This window comes from Ananas comosus, linkage group 14 (assembly GCF_001540865.1).
Source record: "Ananas comosus cultivar F153 linkage group 14, ASM154086v1, whole genome shotgun sequence".
NCBI lineage: Eukaryota > Viridiplantae > Streptophyta > Magnoliopsida > Poales > Bromeliaceae > Ananas > Ananas comosus.
Window position 1 is genome coordinate 11587797 of NC_033634.1, and position 15738 is coordinate 11603534.

General features: G+C 36.2%; 1 protein-coding gene across 4 annotated transcripts; it reads right to left on the bottom strand.

The window, feature by feature from the left end:
• LOC109720388 (MORC family CW-type zinc finger protein 4-like) lies at positions 57 to 14533 on the bottom strand. Of its 4 annotated transcripts, XM_020247459.1 has the most exons (20): positions 14477 to 14533; positions 13839 to 13891; positions 10506 to 10556; positions 10299 to 10380; positions 9819 to 9969; positions 9573 to 9711; positions 8725 to 9166; positions 7780 to 7963; positions 7390 to 7491; positions 6964 to 7278; positions 6525 to 6608; positions 6275 to 6433; positions 5340 to 5423; positions 5055 to 5192; positions 3542 to 3654; positions 2639 to 2774; positions 2058 to 2151; positions 761 to 865; positions 529 to 555; positions 57 to 323 (listed from the first exon to the last, which is right to left on the bottom strand). In XM_020247459.1, the coding sequence occupies exons 3-18, from the start codon at positions 10546 to 10548 to the stop codon at positions 765 to 767; spliced, it is 2367 nt and encodes a 788-aa protein (XP_020103048.1). In that variant the 5' UTR covers positions 10549 to 10556; positions 13839 to 13891; positions 14477 to 14533; the 3' UTR covers positions 57 to 323; positions 529 to 555; positions 761 to 764. The 4 variants fall into 4 exon arrangements, with proteins under 4 accessions (XP_020103048.1, XP_020103045.1, XP_020103046.1 ...); XM_020247456.1 differs by lacking the exons at positions 13839 to 13891; positions 14477 to 14533 and adding an exon at positions 13765 to 13832; XM_020247457.1 differs by lacking the exons at positions 13839 to 13891; positions 14477 to 14533 and adding an exon at positions 13765 to 13832 and having other exon boundaries at positions 756 to 865.

Here is a 15738-nt window from a genome sequence, read left to right on the forward strand (position 1 = left end):
GTTTCTCTACGAAAACGAGCATAGCAAGTGTTTTCTATTGACAAAAAGACATTAGATTTTAAACTGCCAAAATGGGCTTAATTATCATACAACTTTCCTCCTACGTGTGATGTAAGATACAGTCAAAACAAAAGGCCGGCGTGTCACTATTTACAAAGTTACATCCAAAGAAAAAAAGAACCTGTTTGATGATACCTTCATCAATCAGCGAAACCCTTAAATTCTTGGGGCTCCAATCAGTCACATGCCTCCAATACAATTGATTGATGTCCGAGTCCGAGACTTCAACCTTTGATCGTATTCAGAGACATCTGTCACCCGTGCTTCAGAATAAAAAAAGAAAAAGAAAAAGAAGAGACATCAGTAACAGTAGTTAAAAACCATCTTGTTTCTAAAATGCTGCCACAAAACACACGCACACACACACAGAGAAAAGGAATTTATCTGCAAGCCATGTACAGTTTCTGATACAAGAAGGAGGCAGAAATATGTGGAAACAAAATGAGGTTGCGGGAAATGGCCTCCTACCTATACAATTATCACTTGCATGAAAATCTTCACCCAGAGCAGCATGATACAAAACAAGGTTGATTAGTTCCACAACAAGGAAAGTCAACAGTCGGAGACAAAGTAGATACACATAACATTATTTCCAGGAAATAAGTAATCCAAGAGGAAATGTGTGCTTTAAAACATATCTATCATGTTACCACGAGCATCCGTATCATGAACTAAAAGGGAGAGACATATGTTACCGTACTATGTTATGACTTCTTACAACTCCTTGCAGGTCCTCTTCTAAGCCTTTTCAAAGGAGGCCGTTGAATTTCATCATCAGCTTGAGAAGCATCCTCTCCAAGTTCATCTAAAGTCATACAGTTGATAGCCAAAAGCAATAGGCATGAACACAAAGTAGTAAACAACTGAAAAGCAAAATGATTTCTAAGATAAGACAGTAATGTTAACCCACCAGGAAAATGTCTTCCTAAAAGATGAAGGTTGTGCTTTTTGATGGCTAACAAACAACGTACATAAAAATTGTATTCGGTAGCCAATTCAGAACTAGCACCTTGACTTCACAGTTTATCTTTAATCATTTTTTGTAGGAAGTTCAGCCAGTGAAAATATACTGAACAATGTTGAAGTTTCTATAACAAGTCAGCTTCTTTTTTTCTTTTTTCTTTTTTTGAGTAATACCGTCTACACAATAACTACCTATCTTGATCTACAGTATAGTTTCAAACTCTTGTACGTCTTTCAACAAAATTAATGAGAGCTTAAAGATACCCCTACCTCAAAACCTGACCCTAGATAATGGACAAGAAAAACATTTCTTGTTTTAACCTGAAATATACCTGAAACTTTAACCTGACACAAAATGACTCAAAACCATAGTAAACTGAACCTAAACAAAAGAAATTATTGGCTGCAAGAACTTTGAGCTTGAAGGATTTGGTTCAGTTTAGATATGGTAGTGGCTAGTTGTTCTGAAGCTGCTATACTATGTTCCATTTACATCTCTGTAGTTTTCACGTTTCTTGGTGGATAAAATACTATTAGGGTCTGGAACGAGTATAAATTGCAAATAGGGTGCTCTACGTTAATGCTTCTTTGGGTCTCTCTTTCTTGTACCTTTCCTTCCACAAAGGTCAGTTAGAAGGTTTGCCAAATTCCCCATCTAGAGAAGTGGTTTCTCTTAAGAAAATAAATAAGCAGCTAAACAAATCAACATCTCCAACAGAAAACAACTTGAACCAGAATGACTCGATAGGTAAAAAAACCTGACTTGAATCGACTAGAGCACAATAGCCAACCCCAAAATGATCCAAGCTAAAACATAGGAAAGCCACCCGATTGCCACCTCTAGTTATAGAATTTAGAAAACTTGGGAGCATAAAGAGGATATATGAAACAATATTTGTCTTAGAATACACAAATCAAAGATGAATGCTGGAATCACAGTCCAAAGTACTGTTGCCGACTTCTTCTAACATGTTGAACAAAAAGGATCAGGCTGATCTTTCTGTATGATCCTTGCAAAAAATTAACATGCTTACCATCTGAGATTTCATTGAATTTTGTTGTACTTGCAGATTGCTTCTCCCTATCAGCAACCATGACCGCACATGATCTCTTCTTTTTCTGAGCATTCTGAAAGAAAACAAAGCAATTGAGATGTCCAAATTGCTCAGCCTTTAACACAGAGAAAATTGATAATATTATCATTGCAAAGCAGTGAAATTGTGCATTTGTCCTTAAAATGCTTCAATTATCAAAAACATCCATCTAAATTTTCAAAATTTTCAAATTCAACCATTTTCATCATTTTTCATTTTAGAGTTTCACCAACATTTTGCTTCATAATTTATGTGTTCTCTCTCATGTCATTTTACACAAACCCTATATACTCAACCCCTAAAATAAATCTTAAAGAAACATTTTCTGAAGGGTGAAAAACTAAAAACTAGCAATCAACTGACGGTAGTCAACTAGTGGGGACAAATCAGCAACATTTCAAACGTACAGCAATTTTGACTTAAGCAATTTCGTAGGGAGAAAAAGAAACTCCCAAATTTTGTAGGGTCATATCTATGCATTTGCACTGAAGTTAAAATACACTGGTATCATTGTGCTTCACCTTTAATATGACTTCTTGCTGAGTGGCAGTCTGCTCTGTGTAACCAGATCGCTTTGCAGACACCGTGATTATGCCGTGCCCCATTTGTTGCTCTGGAGTCTCACATTTACCGTTAAAAGGTGACATGTAACAAAACCTGACAATTATAGCAGTGGATAGCAACTTCATAATACACAAGAGCACAAAAGAAAGAGGACAGCTACACAGGATGAAAACACCAGCAACGTGATAATAAAACATCCTTATTTTGTTCCAACGATTCCTTTTTTATCTACTGATACAAAAATTGATTCTCTACTTAAAATTCTCGAGGTCAACATTTCTCAATAAAAAGCAACAAAATGATAAAATAAGAGTACAAAGAGGATTTCTAAGCATAATCATTTAAGATATGTTACCAAGATTGCAACTTGGAAGCTCTTAGTCAAAGAATGAATGTGCAGTAAAAATACAACAATTCTTGCCGTGTCCAAAACCACATTGGGAGGAGCCTTTGAGCATTAGGTTAAATTTTTAAATGTTGACCCTCATAAGTGCTAAGCTGGGAGAAAAGAGAGGTCAAACCTAGAGAAGATAGGTTTGAGGTACAAGAAAATTAAAAACAGTGAGGAAACATTTCAAAGTAGGAGTAATAACAGCGTTATATCTACCAAACTAATTTCTACATTTCTGAATTTTGCAGTTTTTTTTACTTCTCCCCTGAATCGTAGACTTGATGACAAATTAGTAATGGTGATATATAAGATTATTAAGTAAGGGGTGTCAAACAAAATGTATTGAGTTCATCAAATACACTTGAATCCATGCCTTGTGATCTACCAGACAAAACTAAATCATCTTCGCAAGCATTGCCACAACACATATGTGGTGAAAGTAAGAAAGAAATATGGTAATATGGCATACCATTCCAGAGGCAAGTTATCACTGTTGAAACTCTTGGTCAATATCCTCCATTTCCGGCATTTACTACACTGTACCCACTCATGATCTGGCATATAGCGTTCATTCCCCTTTTTCTGAAGTAATGATGATTCATCAGAACGAAGTTGAACTGATTTTAGTAATGCAATCAAATCTAAAGTTTAAACCTGACGGTTATTAGCAATATCAGTTAACAATGAATATCTACAGATGAACCCCACAATAGCAAGCCTTCTCCATACAGTTTAACCTAACTATACCAGCACTTCTCTTTTATAGCAAGAGCTGTTGATTCGTGCAGGTAACCCAAGCTAGATTGGCCTCAAAAGGCCCCTGGGCGCATGCACCTCTTCTACAGGTGAGTAATGTGGCAATCACATTTAGAGTCAATTCGTAGTCAAGCAGATATAGTTTAATAAATTAAACAATTTTCTGTATCAAAAATACAGTCAGAATATAAAGGAATTCTCCTGAATCAACGTCAAGTTTGTTTGTGCATGGAACGACATTGCAAGGATCTCATGATCTAAACTGTAGCTTTAATACCAAATTGGATAGGATTAAAGCACCTACACACTCCTCCCTGCTCCAAGGGGAAGAGGAACCTCCTCTTCTCTGTTTTGCCTATGGTAGAAGCCGGTAAGGAAAAACTCCTCTATTGACTACAAACTTTACTGGATGATTATTGCAATACCTAATTTGTTCAACAACATTTCATATAGATATGCACAAAAGACGTGCCAACAAGTGTTCAAAATTCTATTGAAAGAAAAAAAGAGAAAACAACAACAATAAGAACTTGTAAGCTATCATTTTTCAATTAGGCAATTCATGAAATATCAAATCTTTTGTTCTGAATGCTAAGATTATTGTTCTTTCTCACTACGTTATTGAGCTCTTTTTTTTCCAAGGAAAATCCAATGTATCTGCATTGAGTAAAAACTACTCACTTCCTAATTGAGGAAAATCCAATGTAGCTAAGATTACAATAAGAACTTGTGAGCTATCATTTTTTCAATTAGGCAGTACTACCTCTATTTTTTGAGAGAGAAAGGTAGCATGCTACCCACTTCGTTTATTTCTCTAAATAGGCAGTACTACTTCCTGATTGAGTAGTTTTTATAAAGCAAAATCCAATGCAGTTGGAAGAGGCACTTAGAACTTGTATGAAAGGGGAAGACAAAGCATAATTGATCTAGAATGACTAATCTAGAAAACATAAACACTATTAAAAATATCAACAAGCTGAATGCAGGTTTTCTCTCTCTTCAAAACTGAGTTGGTTTGACTCACAGAAGATTGTCCTGATAGTAACTACCATAGTCAAAATAAAAGTGCCGAATCAAAATCTCGGTATTGAATGCTAAGAAATTTCACTATCTTAATAGCAATTTTCAAGGAAAGATGTTACTATACAAATAAGTGAAATAATTCAATGCTCAAGAAATTAAAGATGGATATCCATATCTCAGTGCAAGATAGTTTGAAATCTTACCAAACCAAGGGGTTCATAGTGTTTATCCCAATATTCATCTGCCACGCGGCCCAACCATTTTTCCAGTTCAGCATATGCTTCACAATCTTGAAATCCTTGTTTGCTATTAAGCACCCACACATTGCCATTTTCATCATCCTGGCAGAAAGTACCAAAAAGCTGATATTAATTAACTAAAAGATAGAGAAGAAGTAAGGTCAACAGCCAGCTTATCAAGAAAGCACTTAAAGTGTTCATGCAATAAGACTGGGCTCAGAAAGGGAATTTCACACGTTGAAATCATACCATTAAATTTGTCACATCTATAACTCCAATGACTCCCCTTCCCATGTCTGCATTATGTATCTGGCCCCCTACTCGCTTGTAAGCCTACAAGGAGAGACAAATCGAATAATAATCAAAACTATTATAGGAAGCACAAGCAGTCAGTATAATGTAAGAAAAGTAATTCTTCAGAATAATGCACGAAGCTAGAAGCACAACTTATCCATAATGTGCACAGAAGCTGATAACACTAGTTAAATCTAACTCAAACATAGAATACTACATTCAGGAATTAGAGGCCCACCGGCTTTGGTGCTGAACAGCAGAGTCCCAAATGAAAAGTTTGACAAAATATGAAGAATACATGTAGAAGAAGGTTTCCAAATTTCAAAATATAGGAAAAAGAATTCAATAAATAGCAAATTCTAGTTTCAAGACAATTCAACTAGTCTAGGATCTAGATAATAGTTAATGGTATGTTTCTTCAATATCAATGTCCTAACTTTAATTTCAACTCAGAAGTATTGTCAACCACAATCTATATATAGTAGCCCACTGTTACCATAAATACGAAAATGTGCGCATGCATGCATTTGCCAGCATACGCACATCAATATAGTTTTCACTGCGAACCAAAAAAGCCAATCCTGGCAGAACATGTTTGAAGGCAAGCGGCTTTTTCCATTTAGTAGTTTCCCCTCATATCATATTGATCTGCATTTTTTAATATGATTTATCCCTTCAACAAAACTGAGATATGCTATTTGTTTCAATTTTCTTGCTGCAGTATCATTATTTTCTATGGAATATAAACTTTTTTCTAGTTTGCACTTATTTTTAGGAGAAACATAATGCACTCATATAAACTATAAAGGTTGTTACATTAAGAACAGGAAAGAGAAAAATATGTAGCATTGTAAATAGAGTGCACTTATTGGCCACAAAGATGTACTCACCTCAATCAAGCGGCCATGCCAATAGAGAAATATTCCACAATTCATTCGTTGCCATTCAATATTGCTTCTTCCTAGTGTTAATTGAATAGCTTTGCCCATTACATCACCAGATATTATAGCAGTTTTATTTAGTGATTTGGCCAAAGGTTGGCATTTCACCTGGCAGAGGGGGAAGAAATCAAGTAAATAAAACAAAAAACGGGAAGTTTACTGAATGGATAATAGAAAGAAGAATAGTAGGACCACTTACCAGAGAACCTTGGACATAAATCTTCATTCGAGGATCTAAGAAAATGACTTCCAAGTACAACCGAAGAGAATAGTCCAACGGTACCTATAGACCCCACAAGAGGTGACATAGAGATAAGTTCATTGCAATTGCTAAGACAAAAAAAAAGAGTAAAATGAACAAAAAAATTGAAAGAAATAAAAGATGAAATCACATTCTTCTATAGGAAAATCTGAATTTACATGTTTAGATTCGGATATGTAATACAATTAGATCAAGAGGAGGGAAAAGGAAAATACGGCATTACACATTACGCACGAGCTTGCTTCTACATGTATATGGAAAAGCAGGGGGTTCAAGCCAATTAATAAAATTAATTGATGATTCCATACTTTTCATACTAACACAGTAAGAAGAAATCAACCAAGACAAAGCAAAAGTTCATGATAATGCGGATTACCTTCTGGCTTACTTGCCCCGGGCGTGATCTTACTCTCCTAGAACGAATTAATATGTCACCACTGGCAGATGTATTTTGGGACCATTCAAGACTATAATCAGAGCCCCATTTATCCAAGTTCCATATGTATATTTGCGTCCCAGTTCCCATTTCACCAAATAGTCCAAGTTTCTCACCAATAAAATATTCATTGAAAGGTGAGAATTCCTTAATAGCCTTCAAACTAATTTCTGTGGAGACTTCTGACTGGACACTTAAATCCACTTCCATGAACTGGCACTGCTTAGAATATGTGATTACAGGGATTTCAAGATTCTGCACCAATTTGAAACATCTTACTTGTTTAGTACAATTACAAAGGAAACAAATCAAGTATTAATTGCAGACTAAATAACCATGGCTAGAATAGAAGAAGACATAATTTACTTCTTTGCTTTCATTATAAGATTGAGATAACAAGGCTACAGATCTGGAGTTGGAAGTTTGGGTAAGAACAAGTGCATCTCTTCCAAGTTTCATAGCCCCAGTCTGCAAGGAAACAAAACAAGTCAAAATTACCGAAGCAAGAAAGCTGTGCCATCTATAGCTTCCATTATTATTAACATAATAACTCGAAACTTCTAGTTGAAAATCAATGTTGAAGACAACACAGGTCAATCTAGATTTTTCATTACAATATTGGAGATAAGAATACATATGCCAAGCAAGCTAATACTCAGATTTGCAAGATGGAGGTTATATTCCTCCCCTGCAAAAGGCAGCACATAAACTACATAATAGCTGTTAGAAAAGGCAATTTTAAATAAGCTTATTTACCTTAAATCCAATGCCAAATCTTCCAATACGATCCTGTTCATCTTCATTTGGCTGTTTGTGACCAAAAGAAAGCATTCTCATGATTTCAGTATGAGACATGCCATGTCCATCATCAATGACTGATAATACAGGTACTCTCTTTCCTTCCTTCTTGGAATATAGAGACTCAATAGAAATGTCCAACCTTGAGAAAGAGAGAACCATACACTTAATGAGCAATAGCAAAATACATGTCAGACATCAGCAAGGGAAAAAGGTCGAAACTTCCTAAGATGAGGACAGTTATAGTGACTTCTCAAGACGACATACTTACCATAGATGCACTAAATATAAAAAAAAAGGTATGAAGAAATCTAGAAAATATGCCAAGCAGCAAAACAGTTCTTTATTCGCATATAGTCAAATCAAATGTGGATAAATTGACCAACACTCATCAAAGTCAACTGACATTGGGAAGTTTGGCAGAAGCAGAATACTGACTGCTTCATTTTCCAAGCAAGGACAGCACCAAAAGCACTTTCAGTCAAATCTTTAAACCTCAATATGATGGACAGAAAGCATTTCAGTTAATGAGTTAAAAGGAGTTACACAAAAGAGACTATAGGGTTGAAAGAATCACGATCATCTATTTCTCAAAAAAAATGAACAAGAGTAGCGACAGGCATATAAATACGAAAATGGAACAAAAGGCTTCATCATCACTTAAAAAATAGAAAATATACTAAATTGTTGACACAAAACAAAACGACCATTTTAGCATGATTTCTGAGATAAATGGAAGAGGCTGTAAAAGCAGTGCACAAAATACTTCCACAATCCACTAGGAGCAGTTAACTATAAGGATAAGCAATTGCTGGACAAAAATTTGGCAATGAATTGTAAAACAGAAGCACACAAACAGGCATCAGATCTTTAGCTTGTGCAAAAGACAAACTACAGCTATACCTGGATGCATCAGCATCCCTGGAGTTGTCAACGAGCTCAGCTATTGCTCCAAAAATCCATCCAGCATGAGTCTGACTGAGAGTTCTTAGGTAACTTGGATCCGTCTTGACAAAATTTCTATTAACAACATCTGCCCTTTTTACTGATTTTGGATGAGAAGTGCTAGGAGCATCTTCTACAGATTCACAAGGAGAGGGTTTTCTGGGTGCCTGGTGAAGTACATTCATAGAATAAGGAACATCACCGATTCGAGACATATTTAAAAATCCATTATCAACAATCTCTTCTCCCAAATGATGTCTAGAATCTCTACGGTGCATGACCACCTCTGGTGGGGAAGGCAATTTTATTGGAGAGCGGTCAGCATGTCTTATTTGTTCTTTTCTGCTAGAAGTTTGAATGAAGTTTCTGGTACAGATCCTACGATCATTATGCAGCTGACCTGAGATTTTAAGGTCAAAAAAACAAATTGTTTACCATTTGTTTCACTTCCACAAGTTGCATTCCAATTCATTTTAAAAAATCAACAAAAAGACATGGACATATCAGCAACTTATGTGACGAAAAAATGTAAACTATTAACTGTGAAGAAAGGATACGATTCAAAACTCCTACCAAGAAAATCACCAAAAGCCCCCGAGCAACAGAAATACAATGGCAAGGGTACAAGTTATAATTATGATACAAACAAAATTAAACTGGTAACAAGTTTTATACAACAAAAGCACTTATACAGGTGGAGTGAGATAAGCCAATACAGGAATTCTTGCTCGATTTTCAAACAGACTCTGCTTGATTTTCAAACAGACAGCCAATCATCACAGGCACTTTGCAGAAAGTACTATTACCTGATGTTCCTGTGTTCTGTTGATTACATACGAGACCTGGCTTTTCTGTCTGATATAAAATTATAGCATGTGAAAATTCAGGGAATTCATCAGGAGCAAGTATGTAAAACCTGCAGTACTCAGAACTCACAAGCCCAGCCTTCATAAAATAAAATTGCAAACATTAAAAGAAACTTGAGGAACTACAAAAAAATAATAATGAACTGCAAACTTTAAAAATTCCTGTTCATGGAAAAGAAAACTCACCCTTTGATGCTTCCAAAGAAAATTCAGAAAAGCTCCCCACTCATAGGACTGGTGAGAATTTTCAGGGTCTGGATATAACCGGAAATTTGGAAATCTCCCGTTACTAAGTATCTCGCTTGGTCTAAATTTCGTTATAGACCAAGTCAATGGGCTGCAGAAGCAATAAGAAATCAGCAACTGCTGTGTCAAATATATCACAGAATTGTTTCAACAACGAAAAGTGTATTGTTAGTCTGTCTCTCTACTAGAATATGTAAACTTTGCTATCATATTTCTTGATACAGTGACCAATAACAAACGTAGTTACAGCAATACCGTACAAAGTCAGCTACAGCATCAAGAGATTCCTTTAACAAGGAGTGCACTGATGCAAATTGTCACATAAAGCATGGAACAATTTGATACAACAAGATTCATGTCATAGAGGCAAACAAAAGGTCTTATGCAGAATAAAAATAAACTAAAATCAGCAAAACGTACACATCAAATGGAAGATTGAAAGACTTTGTGCGGCAAATGGGCTTGTTATCTTTCTGGAGCAAAATATATCGCATAGGCCCATCTACAAAACAAGCATATAACAATTTAAACTCACCAGATAGCAAACTCCATAGTTTCCTAGAAATCAAATAAAATGAGATAAGCAGAGGAATCCAAGGAACCACGAAGAGTAACAAATACTCTCACCTTCGGAAAGAGGGGGCTCATTTAAGTTCAACATTCTGCTCATGCTTTCACCTGCGACACCAAATAAAGCATCGAATCAGTGTCTTATAGGATTAGAAACCGCAAATAAGATGATCTTAAGTTTTGAGTGGTGTTTAAAATGGGCCCTTCAAAAGCATGTCTAGCACTAAAAGGTGCATTGCTTTAAGCATGGTGCAACCAAGCTCATTCTTTGAAATGATAGGATAATAATGGGGCTCAACACTATATTGGGAGCTCATCCTCCAAAAACCATAGAACTGTAACCGAATGACACAATGAGAACAAATAGAACAGATTGGAGCCTGTAAACCAAGTTGTAAATCAAAATTTTGCATATTTGAGCACTACGCATCTTCTCAACTTGAATATGAACAAATGCACTTTGAATCTAATTAATGTCAACAAGCTCGTAATTGATATCCTTAAGAAAAGCTTCCAATGGACTCCTGATTAACCAATTTCACTCAGTATGCAATTTGGAGAAAGTGGGGAATTACTAAATCAGTCACCCTCTACTCGAGTCTCGAGCCACTATCATGGTCGGTTCTACAGGAAAGTCCAATAGGGACAGACAATTACTATTATTTTTATTAAAGAAATCTTTTATTCCTCATATTAAGACATAAGACGTAGGATCCTTTCCTTTTGGGTCAAAGAATAGATCTTCAAGATAGCACTAATCTTCTTTCCTTTACAGGAGTTAAAAAGAGTTAACAACATTAAAAAAATATACAATGGGATTTGATAGGACCACTGTTATAAAGTTCTCAAATTTTCTGAAAAATTTCAAATAGTAACAAACTTTGGCTTCAGAAAAATATTTTCCAAATCATTTTCCAGTCCAAAATTATTGTAATCACAAGGAAATATAAATATACTATACATTATATATTACTAGTAAAAAAGTTAAGAATTATCTGTTGCTAAATTGATTCTGCATTATCTTTCTAACCTTTCTATAATCTAAAAACGTAAGGAGATTACATAATAACATAATAAATTTTTACATACTTAGTTTTCAGTAATATATAGCTGAGTCTTCTTCTAAGAAACATGAATGCTTGGAAAATGTTGCCATGTCTAAATTGTGTAATATTAGACATATGTCCTAGCCGAACACTATAGATTACATGTCCGTCAACTGTCCACTGTGTCCACTATTATCATTTCACTTGTTGTGAGACCAACATGCGTCCGTTGCATGTCCCTCATAATCGTGCATATCTATCTATATTTAGAACTTGTTGATTACATGTCTCATATACAAAAAATGAAAAAAAAATTGTAACATTACATGTTGTCGATTTTCCACTCCACTTTATATAGTGTTTTATGTGAGAGTTAACATAAATATTCTAGTTGTTATACATGGCTAATTCTTTGAATCAAATACATGTTTTAAATTCTCAATAATTATAGTTATTAACATTCAACATTATACATCTGCCAATCAAGGACGATTGATAGATTTCTATAGGTGAAGATATTATCATGGAATTATTATTTTCTATTTTAGGAACACAATGAGAATGCATTAATTTGCATATTTCCTAATTATTATTACATTTAACATAGTTTTAAAAGTAGTCTATGTGGCCGCATATGCGATTCACTGACTTAAACACACTTCACATCGATATGCGGCAATATATGCAGTTAGTCCGCATATTGGGCCGCATATTAGCAGCGTAATATTATTTATTGTATGTTTTTTTATTTCTTTAGCATAATTAGTGTAATACTGTTAGCTATCTCTTTCTTGACTTCCGTCTGGCAATTTTGTGATGCTATTTCATAGTCTATATTTGACAGTACGCCTTATATTTTAGCTAAGTTATAATGCATTCATACAATCCTAAGTACGTAAGTTGAGTACTACATATTACTTTAAGCTATATACATTTTTCATTAATTTTAATGGCTAAATGCATATGCACCTCAAACCGCATGTGCGCTATGCAATCAGTCAACCGCCTGCATGTCGTGCATGGTGCTTTTTGAAACTTTGGCATTTATTTGTCATGGGCCTTGGTATTCCAAAATTGCCGAGTCGCCATGCTCAAAATCATGTTGTATCCCGTGTCCTGAAGAAGTGTCACCTAGGTTTAACTAACCAACTACTTTTGAACTTTTTTCGGATTCACCAAGCTTCTACCAAATTTCAAACTTTCTAGCTTGGCCAATCTTTTTCTTGAATGTTGAACTTGTAATTACAAGAGATAGCATGATAGGAGATTTAATAGTCCTATTATGTTTAGAAAACAGCATAGAGTGTAACAACCTAGCCCATTAGCACTAGTAACTTGTGGTTTGACCCCCTTGTGGTTTAACTCTTTCTCACTTTAATACCCTATGGTTTAAAGTGTATCAAGTTAGTACCCTGTGGTTTTGCACTTTTTCACTTTAGTACCCTATGGTTTAAAGTGTATCAATTTAGTACTCTGTGGTTTCGCATTTTCTCACTTTAGTACCCTGTGGTTTCGCACTTTCTCACTTTAGTACCCTGTGGTTTAAAAACCACATGGTACTAACTTGATAAAAAAAATAAAACCACAGGGTACTAACTTGATATAAAAACAAAACCACAGGGTACTAACTTGATACACTTTAAACCACAGGGTACTAAAGTGAGAAAGTGCGAAACCACAGGATACTAACTTGATACACTTTAAACCATAGGGTACTAAAATGAAAAAGTGCGAAACCACAGGGGGGGTTTTTGAAGTTTTCCCTATTCTTATTTACAATTCCTTTCCCATTCAACGTAGAACTATTGGGGCATGACATAAAGCGCATATGAATAAAACTTTGCAACCCTCTCTTATTAGATGGTCTTAAAAAAAGAGTCTTAGTTTCTCTATCTCTCTATCAGTTTTTCCTTTCCTCTTTTTTCTCATTAAATATTAGCAGCCTCTCCTTTTTCTCTTAATTTTTCATTCATGTTTCCACTGCAATTACTTAAATTTGTTCACTCATTCACAATGTACAACCATTCCATCACCCTCCCCCATTCTCCCTAGCCAATAATCGGTTCCTACTTCGGAAAAATGCTATCAAAATATCCTATATGAGAATTTTGAAAAAAATTACTACAGAAAGAGACAATTTTTTCCGAGCAGCATTTGCAACTCTTTCTTACTTCCACTGCAAGTCTCAAAAAAGATGCCAACTTCACGAAACTTATCATCTATAACTTCCAAATTCAACTTGTGTGTTTTATAATCCTTTCATATTCCACCTTTTCTAGCAACTCCACAAGTGCATATCAACATTCTCGTATTGGCGACACTCAATTTGCACACACAAACTGACCTCGAAATCCTCAGCATCCTCGATGTTCGACCGAGCCCGATCACCAACCACCGCTAGTGAAACAGTAAACGGAGGAGCAAACAAACATCTTAAAGAGTGATCAATGTATGTTATGTTGCAGCAATTACGTAATACAAAATAATTAAAGCAACGATCACAAGGTCCTAAACCCTAAGTCTTAAACCCTAAATTACTCTATTCAAGAAGAGGAACACTATAAAACCCTCACCAAATTGTGAGAAAAACCCCACAAAACCCCACAAAAAAAAACAAACGTAAGAACGCATCAAAACATCGTTCAAGTTCATTATCTGCACTCTTTTGAATCAAAACCCTAGAAAACTTCTCCTTTATCACATTTTCCAAGGGGAAAAAAAAAACCTAGAAATTTTCTGGAAATAAAAAAAAAAGTGAAACCCAAAAGTGTCCTTTAATCGCCTCAATAAAAAATAAAAAATAATTAGTGTAAGTAAAAAATAATGAGAGAAATGGATAGCGTGCTATCTTTTTTTTTAAATAAAAAATAAAAAATAAAGAAGTAAAATCCAAACTCAAAACACAAAACAGGATAAATAAGAAAGAGATTAAAAAGAAGAAGAAAAAGGAGAGATGTAGATTAAGAAAATATATAAAAATACCTAGAACGAATTGAATCGGAGACGAGGGCTTCGCTTCTCTTTTTTTTTTTTTTGAACTATTACAACAGTTTATAGTAAATAGTGGAGACGCGGGATGATGATAGGAGCAGTGAATTTACTATTTTACCCTCGCGTCGAGCCTATAATTACGAGAAAAACCACGCCGGGGCCCACACAATTGGCCCCACCGACCCCACAAAATCGAATCACCGAAGAGGCTGCGCTCCCGTCCGCATAGAAGGTTTTGTAGGACGATGAAACGGAGGGCGTCGTACGAAATCACGATGATCGGACGGTGGATATTGCGTGCGCGTAGAGAGAAGTGTATGCGCGCGTGCGTTTTAAGGGATTACTTGATTTCGTTTTGTATGCGGGTCTTTTCATGTTGAAAATCATTTTTCATAGTTTATAAATTTTAAAAATATATATAATATAAAATATGCACAAAAAGATTTAGGGCTTTTTTTGCAAATAGCCCCCTGAAAAATTTTATTTGCGCAAATAGTCCCATCTAAAAATTATTTGCAAAAATGGCCCTGACCCTGCCACGCCAGCGCCACGTCAGCGCCACGCGGGCAGGGCCTGGGCCAGGTGGCTAAGTTGAACACGGCAATTGGTTCACCGTGTTTAGACAGGGTGAACCAATCACCGTGTTCATTGTGTTATCCCGCCCGCGGCGGGGTGTTAGTATGACATTAGACACGGTGATTCGTTCACCGTGTCTAAACACGGTGAACTGTTCACTGCGTTTAGACACGGTTAACCATTCACCGTGTCTAATTTATCACACAACCTCACGCGGGTGCGAGGTAATGCATAGAACACGGCGGCGGGGTAATGTATAGAACACGGCGATTGGTTCTGTAATGCATTGCACCGTGTCTGAACACGGTGATTGGTTCACCGCGTTTAGACACGGTGAACCATTCACCGTGTTCTTTTTGAACACAACCCCCTCCCCCCGAACTCTGTGTGTCTCGATCTCTCTCTCTCTCTCTCGATTTCTCTCTCTCTCGCTCTCTTCCTCTTCCTCTTGCTCTCTCTCGCTCTCTCTGGCCGACGCCGCCGCCGACGCCGCCGCCGACGCCGCCGCCGCCCCGCCCTTTGTTGCCCGAGGTAGCTTCCTTCCTCGTTCTCTCTAGCGCTAGAGTATTTTAGCTCAACTCTCTCTCTCTCTCTCTCTCTCTCTCTCTCGCTCGCTCCCTCTGTGGCCNTGCACTCTCACAGTGGCTTCTCACAGTGAGAAGCATTTCCACTGGCAA